Source organism: Magallana gigas, chromosome 3 (genome assembly GCF_963853765.1).
Source record: "Magallana gigas chromosome 3, xbMagGiga1.1, whole genome shotgun sequence".
Taxonomy (NCBI): domain Eukaryota; kingdom Metazoa; phylum Mollusca; class Bivalvia; order Ostreida; family Ostreidae; genus Magallana; species Magallana gigas.
Window position 1 is genome coordinate 37,046,533 of NC_088855.1, and position 17,430 is coordinate 37,063,962.

The following is a 17,430-nucleotide window of genomic DNA, read 5'->3' on the forward strand; positions in this document are numbered from 1 at the left end:
GTCGTAATTTTATTGACCCCCCACATTTTGTTTGAACATACATGTACAAGAACAATTCTCCATACCTGTCATATCGTAATCTGTTATAATCGTGATTAGAATGCCCGACTTTCGATGCAACGCATCACCACGAGAATACAAAGAAGCAGACGAGAGCAGTATCAGCTGATCAACTTAACCGTATCATTGAATTTCTTTTTGAAGAAGCTAAACGAAACAATACCTTATACTGTTCCGAGACGACAGATTTGATCTACTGAATAACGTGCGCCGACAGAACTATTGATCTATACCACGGATAACTAACCCATGCTTCAAATGTGGCCACTGTCAACAAATTATACTTTTTAATCATTGAAGCATTTCAGTTTCTATATTTGATACACAAATTACACACCTCCGTTGATACGTGGCAAAAAGACGAATAGGAAAACCCCCCAAAGGAGGCAATGATATAGGAGGAAAGTTATCAACTTCATAGCGTGAGGCGAATGTATCCGCAATTTTCTGCTTACAATGGCAAAGGTGATATACGTGACGAACGTTCCATTAAAATTTGTTTTCTTATCGCATTTGATATGTGGAACATTTTCTGCAATCCACATAAACGGGAAAGGAACTACTTTTCCGTATGAGGTGTACAAACTATGGCAACCCTCGTACACGGTCTATAGACAGTCGCATGCCCAACTAGAAATGAAATACGATGGTATCGGAAATATAGCTGCGAAAGAAGCCCTCTACCAAAATGTGGATATTGAATACGCCAGCATTGAGACCATCATAACAGCGACGGAGCAAAGTGAACACCCCGATCTGATTGAGTTCCCAGTTATGGCAGGGTGAGTCAAATTTTAAGACATACAAAATGTAAAACTTTCACAAATACATATGTTTCAATTAACAATTTATTAATTATGTATTTGTATGACAATGCTTAAAGAATTTAAGCTTATACGATTCACTGCTCTTTGACTCATTGAACTGATGTATCGAAATATAAACAGACTTATGAACCATTTTACCAATAAAATAGACATAAAGAGACATTTATTGCTCATTCAGGTGTTCTCTACGTAATCAGTGTATATTCATTAGGGTAGAGCAAATGATAGAGCAGTGTAGATTTCACTTTAGGTTAGCACCACTTTGAACGTGTTTGGATGGGTGAACTAGATATTTGCATCATACCAAAAGTCCACGCTCTTGTTAAAATTGCTAACATCAATAAGGTCATTAAATGCGATATTTATCATCAATCGATATCAATGCATTACAGAGAAAGGAATAGTACAACTTTTGTGAAATCGGCTTAACACTGTCCTCGCAGACGCTCAATTAAGATCAGTTGGTCCTGCTGCGATACTAGTATTTCCATGAAGATTCACCCCCCTTAATGCTATATCTGTCGTCTTTTTCCCCGAACAGCAATTATATAACAACGAATGGTAATTTTGTTCCGATATAATTTGCTGCCTTTCTTTTACTATAATCCAATGAAACGAGCTTTAAAATAAAATAAAAAAATAAGACATAAGACAATCAACAGTGATTCATGCGTGGAATTGACCCGCATCATTCTTCTTCAATGTCTCTCACTACAGACTACCTTTACTCTCTCTCTCTCTCTCTCTCTCTCTCTCTCTCTCTCTCTGAGTAAAAGTACCCAAATATTGTATGTTACATCGAAGGAACAGCCAATTTTACCATTTATGTAACTTTTCTTTTTTTTTCTCTTTTTTTTAAAAATAAATTTGACGTCAATCCATGCAGACCCGTGCTATTATGTTTAAGTTAAATAAGATTTTATCAATCACTAGAAAAATAAACACAGTGTCAACGTATTAAGAATGAGAAGACAAAAGGCACATTGTCTATCATAATTATTCCAATACATGTGTCATTTCCAGTCGCTCCGAAAACTGTGTTCAGGTAATTATAAAAAAATTCAAGGAATGCGGATACTAATACGCGGATAAATGGATTCTAACTTTATAGGTCTTGTTTCAGTTTTGTCGGTATCTGTATAATCACAATTGGATTCTTTTTAGAAAAAGGTAAGAAAATACAATTGCAGCTGTATATACATTAGATGTATAGTGATTCAAAAACATTTTCACTGATTCGCATTTAAAGTCTGTCCCAAGATATTTACATGTATAACTATGCAGCACATTTTCTTAAACTTTTTCTATTTTGAAACGCCCCTTCTAGCTTGTACGGTTTCAATAAAAAAAAAAGTCTACGGGGATGTTGCATTGCGAAAGTGATAAAAGTACCCGAATGATAACGTTGAAAAATTGTGCGAGGTGTTTCGAGTGACTTCCGAATGGAGATACCCCCATGCATTTATTATGTGTATATTTATTAAAATCGTCCGAATATATCTTTGGATCGACCATAAAAGATTATGACATTGCACATTACGTTTAGAAATCTTGTCTACTTGCGTTTACAACTAAAATCCAGCTTTTAAAAACCTCTTTCCAAATTTTTTTTTCAAACTGATTCGAGGAATAAAGAGACCAATAAAATAAAACCGAATATAAGTGTATTTTTGCAATATTTTTTAAATACATGTAAATCAAATTTAAAAGAGAAAAATAGAACTAAGCGTTCAGCCAACACATATATTGAGTTTTCTTTCCGTTCCATAGCCACGCAAGCGCAGGGAAATGTAAATACTGCAGCGTGGCATATATCATGAGCTAGTGAACCCCCGGTGAAATCTGATGTCTATAAGAAATATATATTTAATAAGATTCACTCTCTTTGAATGCATATTTTTTTTATTACCACAGAAATTGAATAACTTAAATCTATAACTCTTTTCTCATTGTGTCAATCCCACTGTAACTATTTTTAGACAGCAATTGCAATCACGTGACACTCGAATCAATGGGTGTGTTCAGAGTATTTCCAGTGGTACCAATACCTGTTTGCCAATGGTAACAATTTGTGCCATTGATGCCATTAGACCCATATGTACTCTGAACGAGTTTTGGGGTACAAATACTGAGAAATTTACCAATGTTAACATTGGTACCTTTGGTGTACCATTGTTTACATTGGATGATTATATAGCGGAAAATATCAAACCAAGATGCAATATTTTTGCCTAGTTGATCATTTTGCACCAAAAGGATATATTCAGCAATATAATTTGTGCACAGTGAATAATTTTTTTTCTTCTCCTGCAAAACGTTCGTTAATCTTTGAAAAAACATGCCTAGAATGAGTCTAGATTGCTATATTATCATATACACCCGATGATTTTAATACCGTTTGTCCAGGAACACATTTGAAAGTAAATGCTATGGTTAATGCCAACAATAATCTATAGGACCCTACCTCTAATGTTGAAAAGGCTCTGTTGGTTTTTGGTGGGTTTTTTTTTTTTGAAACTATGTTTGAGAGCTTTCGATATATGGCTGATCGGTTTTAGAAAGCTATAAAAGGAAGTTTTTTCCACAGAGTATATTCTCGTCCTTGAAAAATATTAAGGCCGAATAGATAGGTTACACCAGAAGCAAAAACTTTGAGAAAACTTTCAATTTCAAAATGTTTAAGGTGCTATAAATAGATGAAATTCATATTCCAACCAATGTCCCTAAACACCTGCAACATGTCTACATATACGAAAAGATAGTTTATTCAGTTGCACTTCTGGCATGTTACAATGCTTAAAACGATTGTTCAGCTACAATAAGGTTTAAGGTTAAGATCTAGTAAATGATTCCAGAGTGTCATTTTTGTGCTTGAACCATTATGACGTCATAATTGATTTGATGAATTTTTTCCCGTATTTAACGACTTTAAAGGAATTATGTAGAAAATAAAACAATATTTTGACATTCTATATTTAATAACAGGAAAAGTAATCCCGGTACCCATATTCAATTTGATATCATGCTAAAGATGTGGCCAAGAGCTTGTTTAATGCCGTTTTAGGAGAGACTGTAGGCAATCTAGATATATTTCATTAGTAAAAAATGGACAGAACTCCGAGATTTGTTACTTTTATCCTTCATATTTCATAGAAAATGGTTGTTTAAAACATGATTTTTCATTGTGTTTACCAAAACTTTAAGCTCCGGTACACCCTATGAAACAAAGATGTTATAAAGCATCATTAAAAGAATTTATATCTTGAATTTCATAAACCTGTATGCACCTTTCATTTAGTAGATCTTGACCTTAAGGTGGAAAAAACTGTGAAATTAATTTGTTGCCTTCAATGCAACACAATATCTGCCACTTTTGTGACGTCATATAAAAAGTTAACATCGCTAATAGAGCTCTAGAACGTCTGCAGAAATATCTACATAGGGATGCATTCAGAGTACTGCCGTTGGCAGACAATAGTTACCACTGGTAATTTTTTTTACTATTGGTATGCCAACGGTACCAATGTTTGCCGATAAAATTTACCATAGGTAGACATTTCTGCAGACGATCTAGAGCTCTGTTAGCGATGGTAACTTTATATATGACGTCATAAAAATGGAGGATACTGTGTATGCATTGAAGGCAACAAATTAATTTCCAGCTTTTTCCACCTTAAATCTTGATGTAGCTGAACAATTTCTTTCAAGAATTGTAACATGCCAGAAGTACAGCTGAATAAAATTTCTTTCCGTATATTTAGGAATGTTGCAGGGTTTTGGGGACATTGGTTGGAATATGACTACCAGCTAAAGCATACAAAACATTTTGAACTTTAAAGTTTTCTCCAATTTTTTCTTGTGATGTAGGCTACCCATTCCATTTCAGCCATACATCGAAAGCTCTCAACCATAGTTTCCTCAAAACACAGAGCTTTTTCAACATTAGGGTTAAGGTCCTTTAGATTGTTGTTGGCATTAACCATAGCATTTACTTCGTCCCTGGACACAGTTGAAAGTAAATGCTATGGTTATATATGTGTATGATTATATAGTAATCTCCTAGTAATAACTCACTCTAGCCATGTTTTTCAAAGATCTACGCACGCTTTGCAGGAGAAAAAAAATGTTAGTAAAATACTTTACTGTACACAAATTGTATTTCGAAATGTATCCTTTTGGTGCAAAATGATCAACGAGGCAAAAATATGGCATCTTGGTTTGACATTTTCCGCTAAATCAGCCAGTGTTAACAATGGTATACCAAAGGTACCATAGTTTAAATTGGTAAATTTCCCACTATTTGTACCCCAAAACTCGTTCAAGGAGTCCAATGGCACCAAAGGCACAAATTGTTACCATTGGCAAACAGGTATTGGTACAACTGGAAATACTCTCAACGCACTTTTGTTTACATGTATTTCCGGATGAATTTTAACATCTTGTAAACTGACAGGAGTTGGCTTATAACACATGGGCTTGTGTAAGAAGATTAAGTGAAACCTTCCGTATGACGAATTTTCGTCATTCTAATTAAAGTAAGATCTTTGATCCGCTCCTAATAGATCGCTACACAGAAGAGGTCTTTTGTGTAGCGATCTATTAGGAGCGGATCAGAGATCTAATTTTAATTAGATTGAATTTTCATACATTTCTTCATATTTCTGTTGTCATATTCAAAAAGTAAAACTTAGGTTTTTTAGTCACCGTATCACTTACGGCGTAACATTGTAATTCTATTTGGATTTATAATGTAAAACTATTTTGAATTTTGTAAATACGTGTATATTTTGACCTTAGCAATGCATGGTAAAATATGAATATTAATCGATGATTCTAATAGATCATCTTTTTTTCAACAGAGTTTACTTTATCTCTTCTATTGTTGAAACGCATTAATAATAGAGAGTTAAGTCCTTAAACACATGTGAATGAAATATTTCAATCATTAAAATGTTGCGGTGTGAAGAATCATCGAAAACAAAGAAACCAATGCACCGAGCCATGCATCGATATTTGATAGTATATTGACAGTAAACTAAGTGCACTGTTTTGTCTGTTTTCAATCGAAGAATTGTGTCTTGCGTTCATTTTGGAAATATCCATCTATTAACATCAAGATAAACAATTTCCTTTCCAAAGACAAATAAATTGTTTAATAAAGACGTGTGTTAAAGTGGCACAGTGACTCAAAATAGATGATTTACTTTTTGGTTATGAGAACGGAAATAAAAAGAGCTACTCTAAATTTCATCATATGGAAGGTTTCACGCATCACAAGTCATTACCTATCAATCTACAGGTCATTAATTGCAAATGTAAACAAACCGAGTTGTTTTGGACATAGGTGTAGTGTCACGTGATTGCGATTTCTTTCTAAAAATAGTTACAATGGGATTGTAGAATTTGAATTTGAAGCTATTCGATGTCTTTGGTAAAAAATATGTATTTATTGAAAATGTATCTTTATAAATATATAGTTCTTGAAGACATCATGTTTCAATGAGAGGTTTCTGGCTCATGATGTATGCCACCCTGCAGTATTTACATTCCCCTGAGCTTGCGTGGCGATGAAGCGGAAGGAAAACTCAATATTTTTGTGTTGGCCCAACGCATAATTCTATTTTTCTCTTTCTAATTTGATTTATTTACTTTGGAACACCGTAATTTTTCAAAAGTTCATCTTTTCATATGATAAATAAAATATGTGGAAATCGTGTAAAAATCGATATTTGCTGAATCATGGGTTTGCGCATCACTATGTCCCTTTAAAGATATGCTAATATCCTTAGTTGCCGAATCATCGGCAAACAGCGTCGGAATTGACAGCTGACAGAAATGACAGCAATTACATCTATTGATTTACATGAAACGGTGTCACGTGTACAGCAATTTAACCAAAATCTTTTGCGGTTACCTCATATTATTTTCCGCGGTAACAGGATTTAGAGGGTTTTTTCCAATGTTCTGATGAATTTAAGGAGGCTTGGTGATCAACAAAGTTACCATCAGTTGGACCTAAAATTTTAAGATATGATTTGTTTAGCTATAAAGTATTATTGAGTAAAGAGAATATCCATATATTTTACATTTTAAATTTGGGTATTATCCTTTTCTGTACATGGAACTCTTCTTTTAAATAAGATCAACACGGTATAAAAATGGCCACGACCATCGAACCCTATTAAGGAAGAAAAATTGATAATCTCACAAAAAATAGAAAATTTATGATGACTAAAAATTCGAATGTTTCGTGATTTACGAGAAGAATATACTGGTATATACATTGTAAAACGCCAATTATGGAAAATGTTTATAAGTTTGAATTGTATCAGTTTTGTTTACACGAATTATTTTTTTTATTCGAAATATTTTGATACCGACTTTCTCCTCACTCTTGACTTTCTTTTTGCTGAGGTTTTTGAATCAATGTGGTTTCTTTTAATCCTTGATACAGAATAATGACGCTTCTTGAACGGAAAAATGTTCTTTAGGCCAAATTTTTCTAAAATTATTATCACTGTCCCAAATAAGAATTTCAGATTATTTAGCCACCTCGCGTTCTTGGTTACCCTGTTCTGGACTGGAAAGTTCTATTCCATTCTCCCACCAGATGTCGCGCTTCGCAATGAGTTCTATCCATCAAAATTAAAATCACGCATTTCAGAAACGAATTGCCTTTTTTTATTTACTCAACATTTGTCAAATCTTAACTTCTATGTATACTCTAAGTAACTTCACGATGAATATATTCACTTTTTAGGTAACCATTTAATATCATATCATTGCAAGTATGTATTTTGATGCAACTTACCACTGCCTTAGATCCGCCAAAGCGTGTGCACCACCTTAATCTCATTTTTGCTATTTCGGGGTTGTTTGTCGAAAATGAAAGCAGGTTTTTAATCAATTTCACAAAATTACTAATCAGTCAAAATTCTATTATAGTATTATTATAATCATCTCACAGGTGTTGAAATACCAAAGGTGTAAGCAGTTTCTCTGGTACAGACATATTTTAGTTTATTTGCAAAAAGTCTTCATTTATAAGTATAGACATATAACAACCAAATTCATTCTTCGAAATGATTTACCACTAGTATGATGACGTCAAAATGGGGGAAATCTCAGGATTGACGTTCATCAACGATGAATGATTAGTAACCGCCATTATCATTATCCGTTAAAATCAGATAACCTGAAATTGAAATAGCTTAATTAAAACAGTATTGGACTTCTTGTTCAATGAAACTACAGAATTATTTAGATATTGATGACATTCATCATTTATTATCCTCACGTTACACTGTTGAGAAAATGCCGATAAAACATTACTTGCGTTGTTACAGAGGGAGAAATACAAAACCTTCTTTCAAAAAAAAAACGATAAAACGTTCATTTTACGTTAGTTTATCCAAAATAATATATTTGTGCTCATTAAATCTACAGGATTAAACTTCCTGAAGATCGTATATTTTAAATATTCGATCTTTTGAAATAGAAAAATGAAAATCATAATAGAAAAATCATGAGAATTTACTAATGTATTCACCCTCTAAAGCACATCGATCAGGTGTTGAGGACTATCATAATTGCTTGGACATCGATTACTTTCACTTATCCTCAACTAACCCTATATTGACGTGTCAATTGATAGAAAAGAGATCATTGAAGTGTCCACTAGTGAAAGTGCCATGTTATGTCATACTCTGAAATGAATAACCCTACAGTGTTAATCTATTCTAAATTGGTTTTGTCAAAAAGAACCATTTGTGAGTGAATCTAGAAGTCTAACAGTTCTTGAGATGTTCCATAAATCTGGAAGTTTTTTTACTATAAGTTTTTACGAAGCTTTAATTCTAACGTTTGTGCTTGATATCTCTTTGGAAATTACAATCATCGGAAGTGGTTCGTCTTTTCCCCATGAGGTGTATAAGCTTTGGCAGTCATCTTACTTAACTTTCCGGAAGAACTACGTCACGCTCGAAATGCAATATCATACCACTGGTGGCACTGTTGCAAAGGAACTGTTGTACAAAAACAAAAATATACAGTATGCTAGCTTAGAGACAGTTATATCAAAAAATGAGCTACGCCAACATCTAGATATCGTTGAGTTCCCCGTCGTAACAGGATATGTAATTTCAGTACTTTTCAGGATTAGATATTCTTGATTGTCTTTAGGCATCGCGTAAACACTTACAAGTTAAAAAGACCCATTAAACTGACTATGGACCAATTCATTGAACCCTCCTCTCGTTTTCATGAATACCTATCTTTCATCTATCATGGAGATAATGCAACTCTTTCGTTTCATTGATTTTAAATAGAAAACGATACAATTTTTAAAAACATGCAGTTGTTAATAGGTGCACAAAATTGGTAAGGTTTTTAACGAAAGTGTAAAGGAGACAATCGGAACAGAGCATAACATGATGATAAGAACGAGAAAAATTAAGTGAGATGGCCTATGGTCTGACAAGTTTTTTTTATGTGTCCAAAGGTTTGTCAAAACTAAGTAACAAAGCATGCACCATTATGAGAAGCCAACATATATTGCAAATTAAGAAAATAATGATCTACTCTTATAGTTTAGAAGGACTTTTCGCTACAAAGTATTGAACAATTTATCAAAGATGAAATAGAATATTCCTAAAACCTTTGTACATATATGTAATATCATTTTCCCATATTTTGGAATGTTCTCGTCATAAACGCGTACTCCTTTACATAGTTGTAAAGATCCTAGCTCGTCAAGGATGATTAACTTAGCTTTACTGTAGAACATTGTTTATGGCCGCCCTTTGCTCATGAAGTCTAAATCCAGCCAAATATCCGGACGACGTTATACATTTTGATGTTGATCTTTTAAATATCTAATGAAATATAATTAAGTTACCGCTACGACGGTTAGCCTGGAAGCGTGAAAATGCACAGAAGATTTGAGTTTGTTTGGATGATCATGTTGCTGTGATAGAACTAATGTCAAGAGTACATGTACCCAAAAGATCAGACCTACAAAGGGCTACAAAGGGCAGGCGTTAAATATCTATGTACCAAGCCACATCAATCAGATTTCAATTTCATCGCCGAATGTGAAATAAATTAACAGCATCGTCGCGATGTGAACTTCTCCAAGAAATCAATGAATTATTGAATGAAATCGTCAATAGGACTGGTGGTTCATATTTAATCATTATCGATCCAATGCTTGACACTGATGACACGCCGCTTTATCTGTTGATTACAATTTATTGTCAACAGAAAACAAAACAAACAGGCATTTCCTTTCAATGTTGTTGCTGTGAATGTACATGTACACCTATAAAAATACATGTACATGTATGAAATGAAGGCACAAAGAATGAGAACTTGGGTCGATTCTTTCCTTTTCGAAATATGAATTCACTACTCAATATAAGCATGTCAAATTAATGGAAACATTTCAAAGTAAACAGGTTAATTAGAAAAAATTACAAAAACAAAAAACCAACTCCCTAGGATATGATTGATCGAGTCAAAATAAACCCGAGACATTTTCCATAGAATTAATGAAAATATTCCTCTAATAGATTAATTAGTTTACCAATGTATGTAATCGTTCAATGATTATTAAAAGAATAGAATACCTTGCTCAGTTTGATACATATGTATTCTATCCAGTATCAGCAATTTAATGAATGGCATTAACGTGCAACTACAAACCCAGCTGAGCTAAAATAACAAATTCATTGAAAAATGGTACTATATAAGTATTTAATTAACAACCACGCAAATATGAAAATCAATATGATATCTTCATTGTAATTTTTTCTTTCTGCACATACATGTATTCTATTTATAAATATTATGCTAGATAATCGAAATGACGCATATTAAGTTCTGTATGGTTTTTTTTTTTCAAAATGAATTTTTTAAAAGTTAGTGCCCGTTTTTTCAGGTTCTTGAGTTAAACACTTAGAATAAAGAATTGATAAAATAATGCTGTAAATTTGATTTCTGCAACAACAGAGGAATAATCAGAGGCAATTCGGCATTAATATTTCTTCCCCCTCCCACCACCATTCCCCCTCCCGAAGATATGTAGTCATATTTTTGGTCCAGTTTGTTATCTGTACACGTGCGTGTCTGTCGTTTTCTTTTCGTAACTTTGTCATGTTGTATATTTTGAATTTACCGGGTGGCAGTAATTTCGTGGCAGTAAATTCAAAATTTACATGACAATTTGACTATTTCGGCTATATCTCTTGAAATGTTCCTTTAAACTCTTCAAGCTTTACTCATTTTCAACTATTGAATTAAATACACTATTCTGTTTGTTAGTGATCAATTTAAAAATTATTATCTAATCAAGAGTTGAACATAAATTATGCAGTCCAGGATCTAGAAATTTTTTCTTCAAAAGTGGGGAGGGGGTAGGTCCGAGGGTTTTGTTTGGCAGTTGTCGAGGTGTTGGGGGTGGGTAGTCTGGGGTTTGGGTTCGGTTGAGTTCCAAAACCTATTTTCAATTTCGTTACTATAATAATGATAATAATAATATTTTATTTTATGCCTGAATTCTCCCGGGGTTAGGGGGTCTGGATGGTATATGTACTTGAAATGGATGGTCATGGATGAATTCGACCTAATTTATATGTTGTGGTCATAGAAAAGCACGATTTTACCGTGACACTACAGACGCAAATCCAGAATTTTTTCCGGGGGGGGGGGGGTCGAATTTTTTCACAAAATCGATAGTAACAGTCAACTCATTTTTCTTATAAATCGTTAAATTGTATTTTTTTTTATCTTTGCAAAGTTCAGGAGGGGTCCACCCCTCATCTCTAGATCCGCGCATGCCCTACTTATGGCATGCATTATGTAATCTAAAACTATTATGCAACCCGGAAACTTTGTGAAAGCGTTTCCTATAATGAATCAAAGTATTGAGGGTACTAAAAGCTGGGCCATTTTGATATGTGCTATTTTTTTTAACACACAATCATGATAACTTATCTCTATTTTAAACTAATACAGCGATTGTGCATTTTAATGAAGCAAGCAGTTTACTGAGTTTAATCCAAGATTGGGCCACGAAACAGCATATTTAATGAATAAATCATTTACTATATCCGCAGTACTTTGAAAGAAAAGAAACATTTCTAGAAAAGGAATATTGTAGTATACTGAGTAAATCAGACTGCACGCAAATGTTTTCTATCAAGAGAGAAAAAATATAACATTTAGGAGAATTTTTAATAACACAGCAAACAATTAATGACAATAAACATCAATAAATCTTTTTTTATAATTGGGAAATGTTTATCGAACACAAAGTTTTCTTGGTGTTCCCATAAATCACCAAGACCAACAATATACAATTCTGAACTAAAAAATACTGCCCAGTTTGGGCATGGCTTTTTGCCTTATCTATGGTATTTTAAAATACAGTTTGTGATTCCGAGTAGTGTAAACCAGTATTTTATCATTGTATTAAATCATAACAAAACTTCATAAAAACTTTGTCAATATCATTTGCCTTGTGTGATCCCCAAACTTCACAACCATAAGATAAAATTCCTTTTACAAATGTTTCAAACAAAGCCATCACTGGTTCATTATTCAAATACATGTACAAATCTTTTGTTCTGGAACGCATGGTATAGAGACACTTTTATCCTTGTTCTGCTAACTTTTTCAGTTTCTCAAAACTTACAATTACACTAGAATATAACGCCTAGATACGTAAAGCTATCTACAACATTTAGTAACCGTCCATTGTATGACCAATGTCCGTTCGTATGCAATTTACTTTCATTTCTTAAAACACGATTTTTTGGGTTTTGCCACATTAACAATAAGATGCCATAAAGTATAGTGTATTCATATAAAAGATCTAACATTTTCTATCAATCATCTACGGATTCTAAAAAAATGACTTTTTCGTCTTTATATTAAAGTACAAAAAGGCTTAAATATAGAATTTTCTGTGGGACTAAGACACGATTTGGCTTAAAATTTTCAAATTTTATTTTTCCATTTTCAATGTTTATAATGTTTATAATGATAAATATACAAGTTTTTAATGCTATGTCAAAATTTGAAAGTCAAATATCAAGCCATAAGCAAGATACAGAGTTCGTAATTCTTTGTTTTATAAACAAAGCTCGAATATTGTCATTTTTACATATGTATAGTATTGAGTTTCAATCAAATATATCTTTCTTTTGTTGACAATAGTATTTATGAAGATACTGAATAAGTTTAAATTGTTTTTATGTGTCATTTTGTCTAAGAAATAGTAGTTCTTTACATCACATTTTTTGTAAACAACTATAAGACTCGAGCTTTGTTTACATAACAATCAATTTTTACCTCTGTATCTCGCACGAACTTGGCTTTAACATTCAATATTTTGATCAATCATTTAAAATGCACCAGTAAACCATATCATACATACAAAATAAAAATTAATTATTTTTAACAAATCGTGTCCAAGTCCCTTTAAGGCAATTCCTAAAAATTAATTTTCAAAATCATAGACACAGAGAGAGAACATTATAGGTGAAAGAACTTCAACTTGCATCGAACCTTTTTTTTATTTCAAAATCTTCTGTAACGAAACCATTGACAAGTACTGATGCTCTGACATTAACACACATGGATTTAATTACTGTCAGCAGTTTACCACGAACTCCAAGTTTTGAAAATTTATACCATAAATTAAACATATTCACAATATCAAACGCTGTCTGGTAGGCAATAAGACGACAATATAATCTTTTTCAATGGCTTATAGTACAATTAATAATTGAGTATATGCTGAAATTAGCACCCGTTGTTCCGGACAAGGATTTAAAGTCAAATTAAGCATAGGAGATTACTTAAATTTCACAATGCTATTTTAATTATATATAATTCAGAATAAATGAAAGTTTTCCAGGGTTACTGAAGGGTCAAACTCTTTTCAAAGGAGAGATAATTTAGAATTATTGAAATTCTTTTGTAAAAAATCTTCTCAAAAACAATTTGCTCAGAAAAGCTCAAATTTGCGTGGAAGCATCCTCAGGTAGTGTAGCTTTAAGTTTGTTCAAATCATGATCCCAAGGGGAAGGGTGGGGCCACGATAGGGGGAAGATCAAGTTAAAGAAAAAATCTTTAAATATCTTCTCCCCAAAAACGTTTCGGCAAGAAATGCTCAAACTTGGATCGAGCATTTGGAAAGAAATTTTATTTAGTTGTACTTCTCAAGGTACTGTAGATTCAAGTTTGTTTAAATCATTGTCCCAGGGGCCACCGTGGGTGATACATTTTTCATTGGAATATATAGAGAACATCTTTTTAAAACTTCTTCTTAAAAATCATTAGGCCATAAAAGCTCAGATTTTATGTGGAAGCATCCTCAGGTAGTGTAGATTCAAGTTTGTTCAAATCACATTCCCCGGGATATGTTGGGGGACACAATGAGGGGGGGGGGGGGGGGTGGGTTAAATTTTTACAATGGAAGATATATAGAAAAATCTGTCAAGGCATTCAGGAAAAAACCCAAAAAATTTTAAACTTCTTGGAAAGGACAGGTTGCGCAGATTAATGTTTGATCATGATCACTTGGAAAAGCGGCGCCACAAAAAAGGGGGATCTTTATAATTTGATAATAGGATTTAAGAAAAATCTAAATCAACAAAAGGAGTTTGGTATTATGTGGATGAAAATTTGCAGATTTTTTAACTTTTTGTGTTAGATCTACTGTACTTAGTTGTCAAGATATTTTGAATTTGTTACTACCAAGCTCATTCAATCAGAGTTTTGGCCATTTTTGCTCAGGTGAGCGATGTGACTCCTGGGCCTGTTGTTTATGAATCGGTTTGATGTTGTTAAAAAAAGAATGTAGAGATGGCAAAAGCAAGTCTATTCATATCTGGAGGTTTTATTTAACATTATATTTAGATATTTAGACCACAGTACTTAATTTTATGTGTTTTTTCATTGCATTTCAAATTTCCTCGAATACTATGTTACATCTTAAGTCTAAAATCTTTAAATTTTCTAACTTAAATAGATTATATATATTTAAAAAATGTACCAGCTGCGATGAGAATTTATGTTTTGAACTTTTTTCGTCCAGTAGAAAAACGTTGATTAAAGTTTGTATAACAAAAAAAAAATCAAGACGCTTTTATGAGACAAAAGTTTTAATTCAACCAACGCTAGTGTTTAAATTTGACACCGCAAACATATTTAATCTCCTGTTAATTAAACACTTGCTGGACATTAGATGTTTGAGCTTATCTTAACAGCCATATGTGCATGTGAAGTTTTATTTTCCTGACATGTTATTATCATCTCTTTGTTATCCTTTTAAAAAATGGTAGGGTATTAGTTAAAGACCCGAGAGAGTGCACCTGTACCCCTTGTTACAATGTCAAAGCGGCTAGTACGACTCAGCATGTGTAAAGTATCAATTGACGTTTACTCCACCGGCCAGTCATATGACTGGGCATGTCTTGGTGCTCTACGTAACAAAATCATCTCTAATTATATCATCAAACCGTTGTCCAGACTTGAAATTCTGATGGTTGATTTTGTTCCAAAAAATTACGAGAACCATCAATTGTACTCATGACCTTGTGTCAAAACTGGCCTTTTGCATCGAATATTACAAGATATTTGTTTTAATGCTTGGTTAACCTTGTGTAATACCGCTGTATAAATTCAACTCTTACAACACAAATATTTTTAAAGATATAAAGGAGAGTTGACGGTCCAGGCAATATGAATTTTGATCTCTTGTGGTTATATTTTAATTAGAATGGAAGTATTGCTCTATATCTTCTTTCTTTTTGCGTCATTGGCTGTGTTCGAATGTTTCGCAAAGATTAACATCCGGGGAGTTGGATCAAGTTTCTCAAGTGAGGTATACAAACAATGGCAGCCTTCCTACGAAGCACACAGGAGAATCTATGCCGAATTGGATCTTGTGTATGACGCTTTTGGTAGTGCTGAAGCCCTAAAAAGTCTGTATAACAATGTTGATATTGAGTATGCTAGTGATGAAAATGTGATTTCCCAAAGCAAACAGATCGAACATGTTGATATAATTGAGTTTCCTGTCTTTGCAGGGTAAGTTAAAACACTGAGAAAAGCCACATGCGATGCAAAATTCTTCACGATAGCGTTAGACAGTTGCTTATTCATACGAAAACATTCTATTCTGATGAATTCAAAGCGCAATGTCAAATACATGTATATCTATTATATATCATTATTTAGCAATTAATATTTTATATCACTTACGTGTATTTTTTGAAAATCTAGAAAAATTTGAGTGTTAAACATTTAAAGGGTCCTTTTCTTTTGCCTGTTACACTTTTGTCTCAAAACCGAATCTGTTTTATCATATTAAAACTACTGAGATTTTTTATGTGTTTAGCAAGAATTGTTTATAATGAGTACTAGTGTATGTAAGTCCAAAGTAAATTGTTAAAGGCTACATTACTTTATTTTAAAATGGGACTTGTTTAACTGGAAAGGTGTCTACAAGAGGATATAGAACAATTTGAACCCACCACCGATATCAATTTTGATCTAGTTAGTGATAAAAAATCAGAATCTTAAAAATCTAAGAAAAAGGAGAACTACAAGGACATATGTGAAGGTCACATACCAAATGAGTTGAGAAGGGGAAAAAACCTACAAAATGTTTCTGCAATTTAGAATCTCGATATTTTTTTTTTATAAAACTATTAAAAAGGTAAAGAATAATTGAAAAGTATACATACATATGATCAATAACATACTTTGAAACAAGATAAAATATGTTTATAATGATTCTGAGTATGTTGATATCAATCTCACAAATATTACATATATAAATTCCTCATATTTTAATAAACTTCATAAAAAGCGTCAGATTCCCTTGAAGGTAGTTTCTCAGAGCGGGAACTATAATATGTTTTAAAAAATATGAAAAATAACATATCAACTGGTAGTGATGGACTCACAGTTGACTTTTATAAATTCTTCTGGAGAGACCTTAAGTGTTATATTGCCTCTGCTAAAAGTAGTATGTTTAAGAAAAAGGGCGCCCTATTTCACAACGGCTTTGGATTATCTCTTGCTTGCTTGATCAATTTGAAATACATAAACGTTTTAGACAAGGAGATCCCATTGCTCTATATCTATTTTTGTTATGTGCAGTGATACTAGCTATTCTGATCAAACAAAACACAAAGATAAAAGATATTATAGTCAATAATTATAGTCAGTAATAAAAAACACAAAATCACCCAATATGCGGATGACACATCCCTGATTCTTGATGGTCCAGCAGTGGAATAGAAAAATCTTTACTTGAAATGGTAGAGTTACAGTTGCCAAGACTTTAATCTCGCCAAATTAAAATCTTCTTATCATTTCACCTCCCCCGACAAATAAAACATTATTATCTTCATTGAATACTGAAATTTTTAGCTTTATGTTAAAATCTAAATTCGAGGTAAAAAGGCAATTCGTCACAAAAGACTATTCAAAAGGAGGTTTCAAACTGTTAAATGTTCATGACTTGTTT

The 17,430-nt window shown here is 32.9% G+C and overlaps 1 protein-coding gene across 1 annotated transcript in view; it reads left to right on the top strand.

The window, feature by feature from the left end:
- Positions 1 to 100: 100 nt before the first annotated feature.
- LOC117680576 (guanylate cyclase 2G) overlaps positions 101 to 17,430 on the top strand; it is a 35,664-nt gene continuing 18,334 nt past the window's right edge. The window contains exon 1 of the mRNA XM_034480071.2: positions 101 to 842. Coding sequence (XP_034335962.2) covers positions 517 to 842 — 326 coding nt within the window. The 5' untranslated portion in view covers positions 101 to 516. The remainder of the gene's footprint in view (positions 843 to 17,430) is intronic.